The following is a 21,590-nucleotide window of genomic DNA, read 5'->3' as shown; positions in this document are numbered from 1 at the left end:
AGCAAAAGGCAGCTTTTTATGTTGTGTTCTGGAGCAGCTGCACCATCAGATGCATTCATCCCCAGAGGACGGTAGGTGGTGTTAATGTCACTGCTCACCTCTGGGGGGTTTATCAATAGGGAACAGTGTTACACCCTATAGAACTCCTGCCAGTGGAAGTTACCTGAAAGGGGCACATCTCTCAAGTGTCCTGGGCCTGTCCCTCCCTGCAGCCCTGCCCACTTTCTACTCTGCTGGCTAGTTTTGGGTCCCCCTGCAGAGTGGAGCCCGTTGGCACTCTGTCCTCACTCCTTGAGGATATTCTGCTACTGATAGCCTATACCTTGGCTTCTGCCACAAGAATCCAGGGAATGGATCGGACCCAGTCTGTTTAGAGAACTCCAGTAACTGGCAAGTTACTCAGTTATACTTTTGAATTGTAATATTTTGATCTCACTGAGATAAAGTACTGCAAGAACACAAAGGAATGCTGTTTTTTGACAACTTGCATTAACATTATTTGGCTCAGTAGCACAAATCCACAAAAAATAGAGACTTATATAATACAATAGAAGTGAAACTGAGAAGAAAATACTTGGGAAGGAAATTCTTGAAGTAAAATTTAAATTAAAAACCAGCTGCTGTATGCATGACAAATCTATGCAATTCCCTATTCTCACAAATAACTCTTTTGTGGAAAATATTAAACATTGGATGTACATTCTCATCTGTGAGCATTCACATCAACGGCTTTGACCAATTGCTCAAAAAGAGGTTCTCAATCAGTGACAGACTTGAGTATTATATCTTAGTTAACTTTGCAATCTGCCAGAGGAGTTGCCTCCTTCCTCCACCCTGGATACCTGTATCTTTCCTCTACCTCTGGGCAATTAGCAGGGGCGGCTCCAGGCACTAGCGCACCAAGCGCGTGCCTGGGGCAGCAAGCCACGGAGGGCGACCTGCCAGTCGCCGTGAGGGCAGCAGTCAGGCTGCCTTTGGCGGCATGCCTGCGGGAGGTCTGCCAGTCCCGCGGCTTCGGTGGCAATTCGGCGGCGGGTACCCCGAAGGCACGTTACCGGCGGACCTCCCACAGGCATGCCGCCAAAGCCGCATTACCAGCGGACCTCCCGCAGGCATGCCGCCGAAGGCAGCCTGACTGCTGTGCTTGGGGCGGCAAAATACATAGAGCCGCCCCTGGCAATTAGAGGGTTATTTTTTTAAGTGTCAGGATGCCAACACAGGCTCTCAGGGCCCAGGGACAGAACAGGGGCAAACCTGAGCCTTAGGAGTAGCTGAGGAATTCATAGTCAGGGCCAGACTGGGGTCGATATCAAGAGTCCAAGTCAGGTTTCGGGATCCGAGACAGTCCAAATCAAGCTGAAGTCAAGCCAGGAATCCAAGACCAAGGAGCAGGAACGGTCATCACGGCTACAGAAGATCTGTGCCTGACGCTTCCTGGAACATTGTATATAGTGCAGGGAGACAATCAGGAGCCATGGGGCTGCTGTAGGTCAAGCCATTAAGGTGGAACGTGCCATCATCTGTGTCAAGTGGGGGGTCATGGAAAGTGGAGCACAAGGTGTTACAGCTGCTGTGGGTGGCAGCCTGGAGTTGCCAGCTGCCTGGTAGTTCTACAAGCCTGGGTTCTAGACCCATGGGGCCCTCCACTAAGGTGTAAAGAACACAAAAGCACTGAATGCCCATTGAAAGTCAATCAGTTTAAAGCCCATATTTGCCAAAGACTTTGTGTGACCCTGGGCCATTTAGTGTTTGTTTGACTCAGTTTTCCCATCTGTAAAAGGGGAATGTTACATAACCCTAGTAGACCTCCCTCTGCTGAACTCTCACCAGGCTGCTGTGTTTGGCCTCCACCTCAATGGACTCCCTGTGCTTTAGGATTCCCTTGATCTGAGTAGGCTGCAGCCCTTTTTCTTTCTTTGGTGTCCTTGGCACATTGCCTAGGCACAGGAGCTCTGTCCGTTACCCCTTACAGAAATGGGACCTTGAGGCCCAGCTGCTCTATGCACCAGGACCAAGTCTAACCTCCCATATCCCCTAATAGTATAAGCACACCCTCTCCCAGAATTCCACCCTTGTGGGCACTCTGGAGTTACAGTTCACCTCTTCAAGGACACATGATGGGTTCAGCACATAACATACAGACTTTGCAAAGATTTCTAAACACAATTACTCTTTGCTTTATCTAGCACAAGAAATATATAGTTCTAGACAAAACAATAAACACATGCTTCCCTGCTTCAGCTCTGACTACTATTTAGCATTCTCTGAGCATAGAGCAAAATCATCTAAGATCCACCCCCACTTTCTGCACATCTTCTCCTCCTAATCATGAAGTGTGTCTCTCTCTCCTGTCAGAATGTTTCCTTCTCCTCACTTCCAAAATGGCTAGTGAGAGATCCTGCCTTTTATAACCTCCCATCCCCTTTGTCAGATGACCCTCTGCTTGGCCTTATCAGGTGATCAGAGTACCTCATCAGGTGATCCGTTGCTTAGTAACCTCTCCCCTGGAATTCAGACCGGAAAACTGGTGTGCCCTGAGTAGCAGCCAACTCTTTGTCCAACGGTGTGCCATTTGAATGGATGATTGTCAAAGTTAAATGTCCTTCTGTTATTAGCCTTGTGCCAGGTGCATGAATTTCTCCTTTTGCAAATTTTGGATTTTAGCTCAATATGGAGACAAAAGATAGCAGACAAGACAACCAAGTTCCACATTCAGAGTGGATTTTGAAGTCTGGTACAGATATACAGAAAATCCCCAATATCAACCACAATTCATAAGCTGCACATAGACAGATTCCCTGAATCGTTACAAGGAATAAAAAAGCTTCCTTCTCCAACCCTTTGTCGGTCTTGTCTATTTAGAATATAAGCTCTTCTAGACAGGAGCTATATGTATATGTGGTGCCTAACATAATTGGTCCCCTACTGTGATGCAAATAATAGATAACATTAATTGGTGCAAACAGTACAGAGTGTCTTCCCTGATGCATATATCTCAGAAGTAAAAAGGTGTGAAAAGGGAGGTCCTAGAAAAACAGTGAAGAACTTGCTAAAGTTCAACCAGAGATCACAGATCACCCATCAGTCCTGTGCTGGTGGTACTGGGGCACAGAAAGGAATTGCTATGTAGTGTATTCTCCATTCATTCATTTGCATGCTGAACTTCTATTTCTGTTGCATCCAAACTCATAATGTCTGATCCTGAAAGTAATTGCGAGTAATAGAGCATGCCAGCTTCATTCATCTTATCTTTATAGTCCTGCCCAATAAGAAGATATACACAGAGGAAACTTCCCATTTTCCCATAGCTGAATAAACTCAGGGAGATCGGGCTGTATTTCTCCAGACATTGTTTGCTGATTCCAACTCAAAAGTATCCTAAAGGTTCTTGATACATTTAAAGTATTCTATGTTAGCAATATCTATATCTGACATGACCTGCTGCACCATACCCTCCTCCCCCACCATTCATTTGAGGAATATTTTTTTGTTGAATGAATAAATGAATGTGACTGAGAATCATGGTAATACCCTACACTGTTGGGAAAATAAAATCTCCCCAAAGACCAAAATCTTTTCATTCCCTCCCCCCGCACTACAAAGGAAATTACTTGTTAAAAATTTAGGAGGGGTAGAAATACCTGTAATACAAAATAGACAATTTATATTTGGCAGCCAGTTCATCTTGCTAGCTTTAGTCCTTTCTCCAGAGTTTTCCACTTCCATTGTTCTTCCCCAAAACTGGAAAGCAAGGGACTGGAGCTAACCACTTACAGCAGATATCATCCTATGGACTTCAAAGTATTCCTACGTATTTTCATTAGGAGTCACCTGTCGGGGAATTTTGGTACCAGATAAATAATGGTAGTTCTTAACAATGTGCAGTAACAAAAATCAAAATGACACCTAATTAAAAAGCTATTTGCTATGGATTCCATATCCCATGTCCTCTAATGTCTTGGCAATCCCTTGCCTTTTCAGTCTGTGTGTGATGGAGCAGAAAACCTCACACCAGCAGAGAAGAGGTTAAAGGGAGCCAATAGGCCCAGCTAGCCCCACCCTGCTATTCCTGCAGCCAATGCCAGGCCTGGAGGGGGAAGGGAAGGAGAAAACTCTCAGCTCAGGGCTGACTGGCGAAGACACAGGATGCAGTTCCGAGTCTCTGCAGCCACGACAACCAATGAGAGAGGAGTGCTGCATCCCTGACTGGAAAAGACTGTTGAGGAAACTGGGGAATGCCCAGTAGTGATTGGACTCTATTTTCTTGAAGGACATTGTAGGGCCACAAAGATCATAAAGGGCTGAAGATCATAGATACACCCAGCGAACATAGGGAATAGAGACTTCCTCCCCGCACTGAGCTGGCTTCCTGCCACAGCTGCAGGTAGAAGGGTCAACCAGGGGATGTTACTCCAGGCAAGCCATTAGAGAATTGGTGGAGAAGGTGCACGTCGACCTAAACCCTGCGTAAGGGAGTTGATCGAGCCTAAAAACCAAAAACACAAAAAGCCCCCAAAGACACAAACTTCAAACAAACGTGTCCCTACACTGCTACAGTGGATATGAATCAGTTGCTAAAATGAATGGCCAAGCAGAAGGCACAACAGCAGTAACTCTTTCAACAAATGGCCAACCAGGGGTTTCTCTGCTCCACCACACTGTGTATTTCACAGTTTCATGGGAACAGGAAGGAAGTCAGGCAGAAAGCCTCTTCCTCTCTAAGGAGAAGGTTTTAGTTGTTTTCGAGCTCTCTATTGGGCTGTTACCCAGGATATAAAAATTACTGACAAATCCAAATTGAAAAAAACAAATAGAAAACTATTTTTAACTATTTACCATCGAATATAAAGTAGCAATAATGATGATTAATTTTTTTAAGTATTTGCTTTTTTAGACCAAGAAGAAAGAGTAAGATAAGAAAACTCTCCCTTAGTCATCTGTGGATTTGACCTCCATGGAGGTAAATCCAGGGTTGGCTCCAGGAATGAAATCAGAAATAAATCTGTCTGATTTGACTCTGGCCAAACTTGTAATTTCTCAATACAGCCATGATATAGGCTTTCAAGAAGGCACACTCACCTGACTGTCTGTTCTCTGTATGAAGTACAGTAATCATTCCTGTGTTAGGAGTTTGGTGAGACAAATGGGAAAGCTCTGAACAGAAAACAGGCTCTTCATTTAATCTGTTAGAAACATTTATGACAATGCCATCAAGGCAGTGTGTTTTGTTAGATTTCCTACCTCGAATTCCTAGCAAGTTGTTGGGTCCATCAGCTGAGCCACCTGCTCCAGAGTTTAACTGGTGTATGGTGGATCTGACTTAGGAAATCATTCATGAGTTAGGAGCAAAGCTTTTTTATAAATTGACAAGAAGGCTTGTTTAATCTCCCTTGCCTCCTTAGTAATCCCCTTTTCAGTCACAATCTCTCTAATTACCTGCTCTTGGGCCATTCTTCTTAGAAATCTCTCCAACAACATGTCTGGTTTAGTTCCCTTAGCAAGTAGTTTTCTTCTAACTAATTTTATAAGACACACTGTGTGTTTGCTGTGTAAATTTTTCAGTTGCCCTCTGGCAGTTATGAGCTGACTCAAAATATTACAGTATTTGTTTCTAATATGTATCATCTACAACTCTCTAACATTATTCTCTAGCCCTATCACCAGGACTGCACATTCATTCTGGTTTACATAACCCCTATTTTAATTGCTTTGTCAGAGTCCCATCAGATGACCTCAGTGGCTGTCTCATTAACCTCAGACATGACAGTATGAGGCAGATACAAAACTATATCACCATAGAAAGTCTTCTTGTGGAAGTTATGGAGAAAAGTGACCACACCTGACTCCTTAGCGTGAGAGGTGCATGGTCTGAGCTCATGATATTTCTTATGTGAGATCTTCATATGTGGTTTGCGCATTGGCCTGCTAAACCCAGGGTTGTGAGTTCAATCCTTGAGGGGGCCATTTAGGGAACTGGGGTAAAAATCTGTCTGGGGATTGGTCCTGCTTTGAGCAGGGGGTTGGACTAGATGACCTCCTGAGGTCCCTTCTAACCCTGATATTCTATAACTCTATATCTCTATTTGTAGCTTGGGAGAGTGAGAAAAAAATCAGTTCTTGAATTAGACTGATGACAACTGTTCCATGCCCCATACATCATTGTCCCAAGTCTTGTTCTCTTCCTTGGTTTGTTAGAGGCAGAACAGTCCTAGGTGGAAGTTCCTCTCAGTCTAAAACAGTTAAAATTATCATGCACGCACATGACTTTCAGTATGTTTAAGCAGCAAGGGAAAGCAATTTCTTAGAGAAGAAAAAAGCAGCACTCTTTGGGGGCATGAATATTCATGACTGTGATGGGGGATTCATTTATCATTGCCTTGCATGCTCTCCTCCTCCTTTGCCACCATCTCTTATGTACAAAGTGTAAGTGTTTTATAAAGTGGGAAATTAATATTTGTTAATCGCCACTTTTGTGCATTTGAGAGCGAGCAATACACTTCCCCACTCCAATTTCTTTTTAATTTTAAATGTTCATTTCTGGTCAGGTGTGTTTCTTACACACACTCTGTATCCGCCCCCAGGGGCTTAAATCTGTGCACACCATCTGTTGCTAGACAAGGTAGACCCTTAAGATTAAAGGAAGATATATTAGTGGTGCTAGGTGTATTGCATGAAAGTTACAGTTCATGGTGTTAGTGCTCTCTGGGAACAGAGCACACCTCCCATTTCCTTCATGCTGCTAACTAATTGTCCCGCATATTAGCATTATCATTTGCTGTGAATCTGACAGAATCATCAACTAAACCAAATCCTAAGCAAAAACATGTTTAAACTCAGTTTATGCTTAAAAAGACCATTAAATCACATATATCACTACTCCAACAAGTCTCCTGACGGCTTCCTTAATGGGTCTCTAGACAAGCTTGACAGTCTCCTTTTCAGCTGTCAGAAAGCCATTTTAGGTCCCTGGACAAGTTTCACCACAGAATTGAGAGTGAAAAAGGATATGTCCATTTTCCTCTGTAAAATCATTCAATACATACCCTAAAGAAAAATGCTATCCTGCAAACTCTTCCCCAATAATATAGCTTCTTATGTCCCCAGATGAACTTAAATGCAACTCTCTACATTTACAAGGAAACAGGATTAACCCATCAATATAAATACTGGCAACATCCTTAATACGTTCAAATAATTGTTTATGAAGTGCTTAATAAAACACTTATTTGGGTGGAGATTGTTGCAACCCCACCCCCCCTAGTCACTGCTCCTATGCAATGCCCTGTGCTAGCATCTTCTTCTGGAAGAGGCTGTGGCTGCAGCACATCTCGGCCTCATTTCCCACAGGGCCTTGTGATAGATGAAGGAGGGCTGTGACATCGGTGAGCAGCTACGCAACCAGCCATTTCACTCTCCTCCCTTCAGCAGGTTCCTTTGCCAGCTTAATTGCAAATGTGCTTTCTGAACCAAGGTGCACAGGTTGATCTGGGGTTAGGATGAAATACAGCAAAGGGCCCTTAATGTGGTTTAATGTTTAATTCAAAAATAAATAACCCACCTTCTTCCTCCCACAAGAAATCTGAAATTCAGAGTATGGTTTGCACTGCTCTGATTTAAAGATACGGTCTGCATTGGAATCATTTGTATGTTTAGATGTGCAGGCAAAGGAGTTGGTTGTGCTTTTTAGAGAGCGGTAAATATCCAGCAGTTTAATGAATTAAGAAAATAAATGAGTACATTTGCTAATTCAAGAATGTCAAGTACAATTATGGCTTTTTGCTCTGACCGGCATGGGTCAGCAATAATGGATGTTGAGGAAGAATTTACGGTCAGCTCTGACCGTGGGAGGAGAGGTAGATCAAATGGGTGATAACCAGCACTCCCTCTTCTTCTGCTTTCCCTGACCGCGAGATCTTGGCCCTTAGGGACTGAGATAGCAAGAAATAGAACTCAGGTTTATAAAATATAATGGCTATCCCTGTTTTGTATGTGTTGTAGATCAGCATTCAATGAATGCAGCAGAATTTGGTTTCCGCACCTCATTGTACAGCCTCCATCACTTTCAGCCAGTGAATCCAAATGAAATATTTTTCATGGCACATGTATTTTTAGGAATTGCACTTTTTAATTGAGGTTGTGTTTTTTTTTTTGTTTTTTTTTAATGTTTCATTTAGCATTTCCATGGAGTTTCTGCAGGCATTTGCACTACATTTTCTGCTTGGATGCTTCCAAAAATTCCTTTAATATGAGGGAAAGATTCTACCAAAGACAGTTAAAAGCTTTCATCCACTGCTAATCAAGCTGTTTTGTAGCCTAAAAATATATATGCTAATTTTGATTACTAACTCTGTTTGGATAGTGTCAATGAGTATGAAAAATTCCATGTTAAATAATGTCTCCCGTGTGTTTTACTTTTTATATGTTTTACTTCTGTGCATTGCTAGGATAGCCTTGGGTTTTTTAAAACAAGAAAAAGGGGGGGGGGGAAATGTATTAACCAAGTTGTCTCAATTAAAAAAAAAAGAAGTTTGAATTTGGCTTTTTCCACAATAAGTCAGTCACAGTTCCATTCGCTGTTGCACTGTCAGCCATAGGAATCTCGGCATAAATTACATTTTAGAAACAGGACAAAACTGTGAATAATTTAGAGATCTATTTTATTTATTTTCCAGTGGCTACTGGTACGTATACAACTATCGAACTGCACGGTCTCAATGTGTGGATGAGACGATGGCGTAGGGAGGAGGGTTTAGATTCATTAGGAACTGGGGAAACTTTTGGGAAAGGGGGAGCTTATATAGGACAGATGGGCTCCACCCAAACCAAAATGGAACCAGATTGCTGGCACTTAAAATTAAGAAGGTCATAGGGCAGTTTTTAAACTAAGGGCTGGGGGAAAGCCAACAGGTGCGGAGGAGCATGGGGTTCGGACAGAGACATCCCTTAGGGGAGGATCTATTAGTGGAGATTCACTATGTCCTAGTAAGGAGGAGAGGATGGAAGATGATAAAATACAGGTAGGATCTGATGAGAAACAGTCAAATGAAAAAAATCCCATTCAATTACATCATGTAATGGCAGATAGCGAAAAAGAGACAAGTTTTTAAAATGCTTATATATCAATGCTAGAAGTCTAAATAATAAGATGGTTGTACTAGAGAACCAAAAAAGTGCCACCATGGCTAAACAAAGTAAAAGAAGCAGTGAGAGGCAAAAAGGCATCCTTTTAAAAGTGGAAGTTAAATCCTAGTGAGGAAAATAGAAAGGAGCATAAACTCTGGCAAATGAAGTGTAAAAATATAATTAGGAAGGCCAAAAAAGAATTTGAGGAACAGCTAGCCAAAGACTCAATTTTTTTTTTTTTTGGCTGTTACTTTTTGAGTACATCAGAATCAGGAAGCCTGCTAACCAACCAGTGGGGCCACTGGACGATCGAGATCAGGGCCGGCTTTAGGAAGTGCGGGGCCCGATTTGAATACCCGGCGGTGGTCCGGGTCTTCGGCAGCACTTCGGCAACAGGTCCTTCACTCGCTTCGGGTCTTCCGTGGCACTGAAGGACCCGCTGCCGAAATGCCGCCGAAGACCCGGAGCGAGTGAAGGACCCGCTGCCGAAGTGCCACCAAAGACCCGGACTGCCGCCGGGTGAGTAAAAATTAAAAAGTTAGGCACTCTTCTTTAGGGCGCGGGGCCCAGTTCGGGGGAATCAGCCTAAAGCCGGCCCTGATCGAGATGCTAAAGGAACACCCAAGGACAGTAAGGCCATTGTGGAGAAACTAAATGAATTCTTTGCATTGGTCTTCACGGCTGAGGATGTGAGGGAGATTCCCAAACCTGAGCCATTCTTTTTAGGTGACAAATCTGAGGAACTGTCCCAGATTAAGGTGTCATTGGAGGAGGTTTTGGAACAAATTGATAAACTAAGCAGTAATAAATCACCAGGACCAGATGGTATTCACCCAAGAGTTCTGAAGGAACTCAAATGTTAAATTGCAGAACTATTAACTGTAGTCTGTAACCTATCATTTAAATCAGCTTCTGTGCCAAATGACTGGAGGATAGCTAATGTGACACCAATTTTTAAAAAGGGCTCCAGAGGTGATCCCAGCAATTACAGGCCGGTAAGCCTGACTTCAGTACCTGGCAAACTGGTTGAAATTATAGTAAAGTAATTATATGTCAGACACATAGATGAACATAATTTGTTGGGGAAGAGTAAACATGATTTTTGTAAAGGGAAATCATGCCTCACAAGTCTACTAGAATTCTTTGAGGGGGTCAACAAGCATGTGGACTAGGGGAATCCAGTGGATATAGTGTATTTAGATTTTCAGAAAGCCTTTGACAAGGTCTCTCAAACAAAGTAAGCTGTCATGGGATAAGAGCGAAGGTCCTCTCATGGATCAATAGCTGGTTAAAAGATAGGAAACAAAGGGTAGGAATAAATGGTCAGTTTTCAGAATGGAGAGAGGTAAATAGTGGTGTCCCACAGGGGTCTGTACTGGGACCAGTCCTATTCAACATACACCTCTACCCCGATATAACACGACCTGATATAACACGAATTCGGATATAACACGGTAAAGCAGTGCTCCGGCGGATCAAAGCAAGTTTGATATAACATGGTTTCACCTATAACGCGGTAAGATTTTTTTGGCTCCCGAGGACAGCATTATATCGGGGTAGAGGTGTATTCACAAATGATCTGGGAAAAGGGGTAAGCAGTGAGGTGGCAAAATTTGCAGATGATACAAAACTATTCAAGATAGTTAAGTCCCAGGCAGACTGAAGAGCTACAAAAGGATCTCTCAAAACTTGGTAACTGGGCAACAAAATGGCAGATGAAATTCAATGTCGATAAATGCAAAGTAACGCACATTGGAAAACATAATCCCAACTATACCTATGAAATGATGGGGTTTAAATTAGCTGTTAAAACTCAAGAAAGAGATCTTGGAGTCATTGTAAATAGTTCTCTGAAAACATCCACTCAATATGCAGCAGCAATCAAAAAAGCGAACAGATTGTTGGGAATCATTAAGAAAGGGATAGATAATAAAACAGAAAATATCATATTGCCTGTATATAAATCCATGGTACACCCACATCTTGAAAACTGCATGCAGATGTGGTTGCCCCATCTCAAAAAAGATATATTGGACTTGAAAAAGGTTCAGAAAAGGGCAACAAAAAATGATTAGGGGTATAGAACAGCTTCCGTATGAAGAGAGATTAATAAGACTGGGACTTTTCAGCTTGGAATAGAGACGACTAAGGGGGGATATGATAGAGGTCTAAAATCACGACTAGTGTGCAGAAAGCAGATAAGGAAGTGCTATTTACTCCTTCTCATAACACAAGAACTAGGGGTCACCAAATGAAATTAATAGGGAGCAGGTTTAAAACGAACAAAAGGAAGTATTTTTTCACACAACGCACAGTCAATTTGTGGAACTCTTTGTCAGAGGATGTTGTGAAGGCCAAGACTATAACAGAGTTCAAAAAAGAACTAGGTAAATTCATGGAGGATAGGTCCATCAATGGCTATTAGCCAGGATGAGCAGGGATGTTGTCCCTAACCTCTGTTTGCCAGAAGCTAGGAATGGGAGACAGGGAATGGATCACTTGATGATTACATGTTCTGTTCATTCCCTCTGGCGCACCTGGCATTGGCCACAGTTGGAAGACAGAATACTGGGCTAGATGGACCTTTGGTCTGACTCAGTATGGCTGTTCTTATGTACAAGTCTGATGTTATATGAATGTCTAACCTTCTATAAGCATTAGGCCAAATGAAGTGTAGATTGATTTTTCTGTGGGATTTATCCCTTCATTTTTTTCTTTTCTTTTCTTTTTAAATAGAGAGCTGCCTCACTCCCCTCAGAATCTTCTGGCCATCCTAAATTCTTCATACAGCCGCAGCGTGATGCTTTCCTGGGTGCGTCCCTTTGATGGAAACAGCCCTGTTCTCTACTATATAGTAGAGTTGTCTGAGAACAGTAAGTGGAGTCAATACATTGCAACCTCTTGTGTTTCTTAACTATTCAACCTTCATTTCAGGCTTAGCTTTTACCAGAGCTAGTGACAAAATATTAGTACTATTTGCATATTCAGAAAGAAGTATGGTTTCTGCACAGGACTGGGAACAAGAACTCCTGAGTTTTAATCTAGATTAACATCACATCAGAAAGGTTATGAAGAGAAAAAGGTGATTAAAATAATCAGCAAACCTGGACTCCATCCCCAGCTCTGCTAGTGAATTGCTGTATGATCTCAAGCAAGTCACTTAACCTTTCTACGCCTCAGTTCCCCATCTGTAAAATGGGGATAGCAATACTTTTTCTCTCACCCTCTGTCTGTTTTGTCTGTGTATTGGAAAAGGGATTCTCTCTTGCTAGGTGTTCATATGGCTCCTAACGCAATAGGGCCCCAATCTCAGATGGAGCCTGTAGACTCCATGGCAATGTTAATAATTATTTTAATGGCTTACTAAAGATGCTGGAAATGGAGGTAACGATGCACTCTGCCTTCAAGACTCCCATCCTTAATGCACATACAGTTTCATATGTTAACTCCTGCTTTCCCTCTTCTGCTATTTTAACACCCTTCCTCTAAGTTGGCAATTGATGCTAGTGCCTAGATGGATACCTAGCTTCATAGGTTGCAAAGCTGGCCATTCTGAACTGTCACTCCTCACAATTCCCTCTTCCTGGCGGGCTGCCACTTCATGGCACTTTGTTTGCAATGTTATCCAGGGACATAGCTAATGCCTCTTTAGAATTTGGCTGAGGGGTGAGGTGCACAAAGGGCAGTTATTTTGCTCCTCTTTCCCGTTTTGGGGATCAGTTACCTTAGCGAGACTTTCTTGTGTCATCTACCCTGAGAAGCGGAAAAGCAGGCCCAAAAAATGGATTTCCCATGGCGAAGCAAAAAGCGCTGCTTTTCTACCATCTGAAAGTTAGCTAGTGCAAATCTAAAAGGTAAATTGTGATGATTTCAGATCTAGTGAATGCCAACTTGTTTTGCCACATGGAGAACCTGGGGTTGGGATCGCTCTTAAGACTCACTTTCTAGGCTGGAGTGTATGGATCTTCAGACTTAAGGTTTCAGAATTGATGATTTTGACATCAACCAGGCAGAGTGCAATTATCCAATCCTAGCATAGCTTTGAAGTGCTACTCATAGCCAGGGCCGGCGCAACCCATTAGGCGACCTAGGCGGTCGCCTAGGGCGCTACAATTTGGGGGGCGGCGACCACGGCGGTATTTCGGCAGCAGGACCTTCCGCCGCCTTTGTGGGGGGCGGCATTTCGGGGCGGGACCTTCCGCCGCCTAGGGCAGCAGAAAAGCTGGCGGCGCTCCTGCTCATAGCTATTGTCATGGAAGCAACTCTTTGAGAAGATTCTTAATGGCTGATTCCCAGTCTATTTAGTATGGAGCTCCTTAGAACACGCTGGAACCATGTGCAGGTGCAATGTGATGCCTGCTAATTAGGTGGTCAGCCTCCTTCTTCACCAGCTGAAGTTTCTTAGTGGCCTTCAGGTGTAGCCTTGCAGTATTCCAGTCTGGTGTTCTGAAAGGCACCATCAGCTAGAAAACACAATAATTCACCTTATAAAATATGTAAGAAGTTCAGCAAAGGTCTGAGAGAGTTCTACAGAAGTCATGTGACTAATATCTCAGAACTCCACAGGATCCTCTGAACTCTTACACACGGTGAGATAGCTCCAATAATTTTTATCTGAAGGCATTTTAATCTACCACTAAGTGAATCTCATCACAAATCATAGATGTGTGCTTGAGTAAGATGGATAACTGCAAAAAAACCCAACTCCCTTGCGTTCTATGAACTGAGTACCTTCTCTTCAGTGAAAATTCTCTCTCTTCCAGGACCATTCTATACTGTACTGTTTTCACTGTTTGTTTTATCTACATTGCTTTTATTGTTCTCACTTCATAATCACTTGTTTACACAGGGCAGAGGGGACTCTGAGTTCCTGAATGTCCGTGCCCTTGTTTCAGTCCTCTCCTTTTATGTATTAATACTCATTTGCTATCGATTCCAAAAGGACCATAAGCAATGTCAGCAGCGAGTTTGGTTTGTATCACTGATTTTAATTAGTGCACAGCTTCACTATCTTCATTTCATTTCTTTTTTTAAATCTCGGAATGTATTGATTGTGAGTCATTTTCATCTGATGAGTATATGGTTTAGCCTTAGTTGGCACCTACCGATTTCCTACTTGAGGTAACCTTGGCATCGTGTCTCATCTGTCTTTTTTCAGCAGTGTTCCTAATCAATGCTGAATTGTGATACTATACTGTTGACATAGCTTTGTCTCATACATGTTTGTAAACAAATTCTCTCTTCGTTTTTCATAGAAAATTTCTTTACTTTTTTTCTGCCTGTTCTTTTTGGGCCACAGGTGCCTTTTCATATACAGAAAATATTGGGGATTTTTTGCATATGCTCTCCTTGACCTCATTTGCTTGTATCTGTAGCTCTTTTACTGTCAGCAGCAATACAATATGTTAGGTATATATAGATGAAGATTGGTGGGGTTATTACTTTTCAGTTCCCAGTGATGCACAGAAGTCTTCTTTCTTGATTCGGTGCAATTTTAATACACGGATTTCATTTTGCAGTGTTATAGTTGCCAAAATGTGTCCTGGATTTTGTTGATTTTTCTTTTGACTGTTGTGGTTTGAATACATTTCTAATAGCTTTAACATCCATTACACGTTTTAAAGTACATACAGTGAGCAAATACATAATAAAGGTGTCTGTTATAGAAAACTAGCTGAAGAAGGCTCAAAATAATGAGTGAAACTTTCAGGGGACTAATTACTAGCTCCACTGAAGAATGGCATATTGCTCCACCTGGCATGGATGAAAGTTCTTTTCCATTGGTATCGGTGCAGTAAAGAGATGTAAACAACTGATTTTAATTGGGGGGGGAATAGCAGCAGCTTGTATAGATGGATTGCAGGAAAAGCATCTGATTTCATTCACCTTGTTCATCTAATCTTTAAAACGAAGTGTATGTACCTTGCAGGATACAGCAGTTTTCAAACTAATTAGTCACAATAGACCACTACCATGGGTGATTTGAGTCATAGGGCCTCAAACATGTTGCATTTGGGGAAAATGTATAGTTTGATTCATAAAAATACATTTTCTGGGAAATGTTCCTTAAGCATTCAAACTACATGCATACAAGGGTAAGAACCCACATTCACAATAGACATTCCAAACAAGTGATTGTGTGGCTTACTGTGGATTTGTACTGGCATCATTCTGTATGCCTTCATAACATGGTTAGCAACTGCTATGGTGTACCTAGGAATTCTGTGTTGTATATATCTTTGAAGAGATCCATTCACGTTATTGCCAGGGTGTCAATGTTTCTGGAGTTAATCAAAAGTTACTTCTACTTGGTAGCTATCTGAGCAAGTGTCTATGGAGCTTTGTTGGACACAACTTAGGTGAAAGCCTGTTTCTCTTTTACTGAATTCTTGAATATTTGGGCCTTGAGATATAATAGGATAACCCAGAGCCACTTGATAATGAGGTAAGGACCATATTAAATCCCTGCTCCTAAAAAAAAAAATAAAAAATATGCACACGCTTAACATTAAGTCTGTGTATAGTTCTACTATCTCAGTAGAATTACTCGAATGATTAAAGATAAGTAGTTGCATAAGCCTTTGCAGGATCAGGGCTTAAATATATATGTCTTGAAGGCTATTTGTTACGACCAAGACTCATCTCTACATAAGGCTTAGAGGATGGTAGTCTGTAAGGCCTTCGAGCAGGGGTGGGCAAACTACAGCCCGTGGGCCGGATCTGGCCTGCTAGCAGTTTTAAGCTGGTCCTCGAGCTCCCGCTGGGGAGCGGAGTCTGGGGCCGCTCCATGCAACTCCTGGAAGCTGTGGCATGGCCCTGCTCCGGTGCTCCAGCTGGGGTGCAGGGTCGGGGTCTGCTCCACACGGTTCCTGGAAGCAGCGGCTTGGCCCCCGTCCGATTCCAATGGGAGCTGCAGGGGCGGTGCCTGCAGATGGGGCAGCATGCAGAGCAGCCTGGCCACGCCTCCGCGTAGGAGCCGGAGAAGGGACATGCCGCTGCTTCCAGGAGCTGCTTGAAATAAGTGCCGCCCGAGCCTCTCCTCGCGTCCCAGCTGCCTGCCCCAGCCCTGATCCCAGCCTGGAGCACCCTCCTAGACCCCAAACTCCTCATCCTCAGCCCCACCCCGGAGCCCTCAACCCCCTCCCCGCATCCCACTCCCCCCAAGCCCAGAGCCCCCTCCTGCACCCTGAACTCATTTCTGGCCCCACCCCGGAGCACACACCCCCAACTAAAGCCCTCATCCCCTCCTGCACCCCAACCCCAATTTTTTGAGCATTCATGGCCCACCATACAAGTTTCTATTCCCAGATGTGGCCCTCGGGCCAAAAAGTTTGCCCACCCCTGCCTTAGAGGATGGTGATCTCAGACCAAATGAAATCCCTAAAATTACATTTGAATAATTGGACCCTATTGGATTCCTGCAGACTGTTGGAAGCCTTGAACTTGAATATTTCACATTCTCAAATTGTTATGAACACAGATGTATTTGGGGAGACAAGAGAAACTTCAGCACTTTCCAGTAGTGCAGGCTATACGATAGCATCTTGGAAAGGGGAGGCATCTGAAATATATTCCAGAGCTATGGAAAACAGCTTTCTGCTAAGAAAACAATGGTTCTATATCAACAAACAGGAAGGAATAGGACATCCATCTTGAGTTAGGAAGTCTTTCAACCAGGGCCGGCTCTAGGATTTTTGCTGCCCAAAGCGAAAACAATTTTGGCCGCCCCCCCACCCCGTTTTTTAATTACCCCACCCCCAGCCCCGCCTCAACTCTGTCCCTTCCCTGCCTCCTCCCCCCAGGCTCTCAAGCCTGAGAGGGAGGGGGAGAAGCGGCGCCCGCGCTGCGGCCGCTCGGAGTCTCCCCCTCCCTCCCAGGTTTGAGAGCCTGGGAGGGAGAGGGAGCAGCGGCGCGCGAGCAGCAGCAGCAGCAGAGGTGAGCTAGGGCGGCCGGGGCACATTTTTAGGGGCAGCATTCTGGCGCCGGCCATGCTGCCCCTAAAAATGTGCCGCCCCAAGCACCAGCTTGTTTTGCTGGTGCCTAGAGCCGGCCCTGCTTTCAACTCAGTTGATATCCCCTAAGAACAGCAGGCAGACTTCAAATGTGTAGAAGAAATTCCTCTTGGTGAGTCACTTGTCTTAGGAAGGAATGTCACTGGTGTCAAATAAGAGCCTCCAAAAGAGAAATTCTTTGACAATCAAAACAGAAGTTCTTTACCATTTGATTTCTTGACCTGTCAAGTATAGAGTTACTTTCTTATTTTCATGCAGCTTAATTTGAAAAAAGGTAAGACAGCACTAATTCAAAATAGCCAGCATGTTTGAGCAGATTGATAACTAAATGAGAAACTTTTTCAGCCAACAGCAATTAAATTGGAAGACCGAGTGAGCGGAACCCAGAGTATGTTCCGAGCAGCTTAAGTTAAATGAAAGATTAGCACTGTCTGCTCAATATAATGGAGGTTTATTTAATAGATTGACCTGGCAAGTCTTTTGTCATCGTGGAACTTCTCCAGGCTTTCTGGGTCAGGAGACTGACAGTAATCCCTGAAGGAAAGGAAAGTGGATGTTGAAATTTTTATTGAAGGTTTCCTATGTCAAAATTGTTCTTCTACATGGTGAAACAAGTTTCTTTGTAATTCTGTTTTGGTTGTGCATTTAAGCTGGAAGGGCAGCCTTTCAAAGGGTTTAGTTTATTGATTGTCAAGAGAAGACTTGCTATTTAAATTTTAAAGATACTCTGCAAACCTGCTGTATCCGCTGCTCCATGAGCAAGCAAATCCTCCCCAAACCACTTTTCCTGTACAAATCAGAGTGCCCAGGAGATGAATAGGGTTCGTTTATATTAGTTTTCAGTTTAATCTCTCTTCCTGCCAGATCTTTTATCTTCCACCAGGAGAGGAAAAAGAATAAATAAAGTATTCTACAGATGCAGTATATAAACAGAGCAGAGCCCCAAGGTGCTGAGGAGATTAATAGGCCCCGTTGTTGAATCAAACTGTTCACTAGATCGAACTGTTTGGGTTAAGCACTCTCAAGTGGTGTTTACACTAGCAGTAAACAAATGAAACTGAATTGTTCCAGGAAATGGACCAGCGCGGATTAGCTCATTTAAGGGCATTCAGTATTCTTGTTTGTGTGTGCTTTTCCATTTTCTTGATTAAGCGGCTTCAGGGAACTTACTAAAGTCAGCCATACCTTAACTCCTGCTTCCCATTAATTTTCATTGTGCACTTGGGTGTAGTGAGGTGAACAGTTGTTTGGCCACGGTCATAGGAGAAGTTCTATGAAAGGCAAAGTAAAGAGTGCAAAGAGAAAACTTAGCCTATGGTTTTATAGTAAATATGGGTAAGCATATTCTCATAATGTAGATTGCTATTGAGCTCTTGTAGTCAAGATCACTGTTAGCAAGCCTTTGCCAAACAAACCCCAACTGGTGTGAGAAATCTACTGTTCTGCAGGTATCTATCCAGGATTCCTATGACTTGCTGTGTCAGGAGTCACATTAAGACGACTTTGCTCTCAGAAAGCTATTACTATAATAAATATATTTTGAATAATTAAAAGATGCAGCCTTTATAGCCCAACTGGCATCAAGCCTGAGAGGGTTTTAACTTGTTAAAGAACCAGCCAGCAAAGCACTGAATTAGTGATTTGTATGTTGGTGACATTTAACACATTTGGGACATCTCATCTTCATTTGCAGGCAGTATATGGCTTCATCTAGGTGATCTGTTAGGGACTGCAGTGCAGTTCTGAACCATATGCACAGATATGTTGCCAAAATCTCTGGCTAGGTCCTCAGTAGTTTTCAGAAATGTTTGTAATTTTAAGCGTGGAATGTGAAAACAGCTGGTATTGTTAAAAACTGAACAAGTCTTTAAATCCACTGACAAGAACCAAATGTCGCCTCTTTTTGACTGCCCCAGTCATGACTTGGGGGAGAATATATGACACCATGCTATGTAATAGAATGCTAAACTGTATATATGTTCAGCCACTAGGTGGCACTGTAATACACATTATTTAAGCTACCCTCAGCCATACCTGGCAGAGCATTAAAGGAACTTTTAGTGAACAGCTGGTATGTCCCTCTGAGAAGAAAGCTCTGTGGCCACTTCATATCTAGTACAGAAGCATGACCAGCTAGTAGCAGCCCTGCAACCTACCATGTACAAGAAATACATGATGTGGTGTCAGAAGTAAACTAGTGCCAGAGGAAAACAGAAGGAACAAAAGCAACAGAGGTTGCAGACTGGAAAAAAGCAACAAAGGATCTCATCAACATGCCACTCTTCAATGCCTCAGAGAGTTTCAGCTTTGACAAACCTTCACAATGGACAGACGGGAAGCAGTATTTTGCATGATTATCAGTTGCTACAAAACTCTATAAGGAAAATGAAGAATTTATGCTATTGGGAAGCAGGAAGAGCATATCTTTAAATCCTTTGCCTTTACTGAAGACCCTCACAAAGATGATTATGAAGCGTTCTGGCTATGTTTGATGCAAACTTTGTCTCAGAAACAAGTGGTTTATGAAGGAGCATGTTTTCATCAGAGATTTTAAGGACCAGGGGAAAACGTTGAATATTTTTTTAGGCGCTCTGCATGCATTGGCTGAAAACTGATTTTGGAACTGAAAAACATGAAAATATCAGAGACAGGCTTGTTAGTGGGTTAAAAGATAAAAATTTGTCACAGCAGGTGCTATTTAAAATAGACTTAACTGTACACAGCTATTCAAATAGCAAAGCAGTCTGAGCTGGTGAGACAGCAAAACCAAGAGCAACTTATCAAACTTGAAAATAATAAACTATCTTGGATGCTATTAACAGATGCAGCATGATTGCTACAAGTCATTACCATAAGAACCCTGAGGCAAGGGAAAAGAACTCCAGGCTACTAGGGACAAATTCCAGTCAAACACCAAAGCCTTACACCCAAAATGTACAAAATGTGGAAAATCATGTCCCATGAGATGAGGCATGTCCAGCCAAAGGTGCAAGGTGTAATAAATGTGCAAAATATGGATATTTTGCAGCTGTTTGCCACACTAAAACAATCAAGGAGCTTCATATTACAGACAATGAAGAGCCTTTATTTCTGTGGATCTATTATGTGTGATGACTAATGCTAAGATTTTGTCATGGATATTTTTAGTAAAAGTCATGGACAGGTCACAGGCAATAAAGAAAAATTCATGGACGCCAGTGACCTGTCCATGACTTTTACTAAAAATATCCATGACAAAATGGGGAGTTCAGCTGTGGGGTCCCCACATGGCCCTGCAGTGGGTAGGCAGCTGCGGGGGCCTGCTCAAAGCTCCAGGGTCCCCTACCAGCCGTGGTGGGCTCGGAGCTCTGGGGTCCCCCCAACACCTGTGGTAGCCAGGAGCTCTGTGTGGGGGGGGGGGGGGCCCTGTACCTCACAGCTGTTGCAGGCTGAAGTCACGGAGGTTGCTGGAAGTCAGATTTTGTGACTTCCGCAACCTCTGAAAAAATCGTAGCCTTAGTAATGACAGAGCCTGTCTAGAGAGTGAAACTTAATATTCATAGAAAGACTTTAAAATTGACTCAGGAGTAGATGTCAGAGTTATCTCTGAAGGGACTTATAATAACCTTCAACCCCACCCCACTTCTGGAGCTGAAGTTACCTGACAGTTCTGACTTGTCCTGGAGGTATTTTGAACTGCATGGGTCAGTTCACCACAGAAACAATAGCTTTGCATTCAGAGTGCATGTGATCAAAGACTAGAGTTACCATATTTCAGATTCCCAAAAGGAGGACATTGCCGGAAGGGAGGGATGGCATATGGGGTACAGTTGTGGGTGCTAGAGGGAGAACCTGTGGTGGGGGTCCTCACAGGTGTGGCTTCCTATCATGGTGTGAGGGCAGCTGGTGCAAGCAGTGACAGCCGTCAGTCAGCACCTCTCTGTGGGACCTCCTCCCCAGGGCTGGGAGGTGGGACCTGGGTGGGTGGGATTCAGCCTTGGCTTTCGGAGGAATGGACCAATTAGCTGCAGGTGGAGGGGAGGGACCAATTAGGAAGTGGACCAATCAGGGCTCTTTCTGAGCAGCCACTTGTCTGCTCTGCAAAAACCCCAGACATTTCCTGATATTTGAAAAGTCACCTGAACAGAGAAAGGAGGCTCAAAAAAAGAGGCTGCATCCAGGAAAACCCAGACATATGGTAATCCTATCAAAGACCAACAACCTTCTTAGGCATGATAGCCATGATGGGCCTAGTGAAAAAGGTGGAAGAACTCGACAGAGGATTTGAAGATATTGGACTTTTGAAAGGAGTTCCAGTACAAATAAACTAGAGACAATGCTGAACGATGTAGTGTACAAACACTTCTACCAGACAGACTTTGGAAGAAACTAGCTCCAGATTTATGCTAATTCAGAAGACATCATTACCTGATTGTACTGGTCTATTTTCCAAATGCATGGAAATAATTAACTTGA

General features: G+C 43.1%; 1 protein-coding gene across 1 annotated transcript in view; it reads left to right on the top strand.

Annotated features, from left to right (window-relative positions):
• The window catches only part of SDK1 (sidekick cell adhesion molecule 1), a 628,797-nt gene that overhangs the window by 450,626 nt on the left and 156,581 nt on the right, over window positions 1-21,590 (top strand). Inside the window, exon 15 of the mRNA XM_029911274.1 lies at window positions 11,860-11,996. Coding sequence (XP_029767134.1) covers window positions 11,860-11,996 — 137 coding nt within the window. The remainder of the gene's footprint in view (window positions 1-11,859; window positions 11,997-21,590) is intronic.

Source organism: Terrapene carolina, unplaced genomic scaffold (genome assembly GCF_002925995.2).
Source record: "Terrapene carolina triunguis isolate 2854851 unplaced genomic scaffold, T_m_triunguis-2.0 Scaffold93, whole genome shotgun sequence".
NCBI classification, from domain to species: domain Eukaryota; kingdom Metazoa; phylum Chordata; order Testudines; family Emydidae; genus Terrapene; species Terrapene triunguis.
This window is presented reverse-complemented; position numbering and strand designations above follow the sequence as displayed.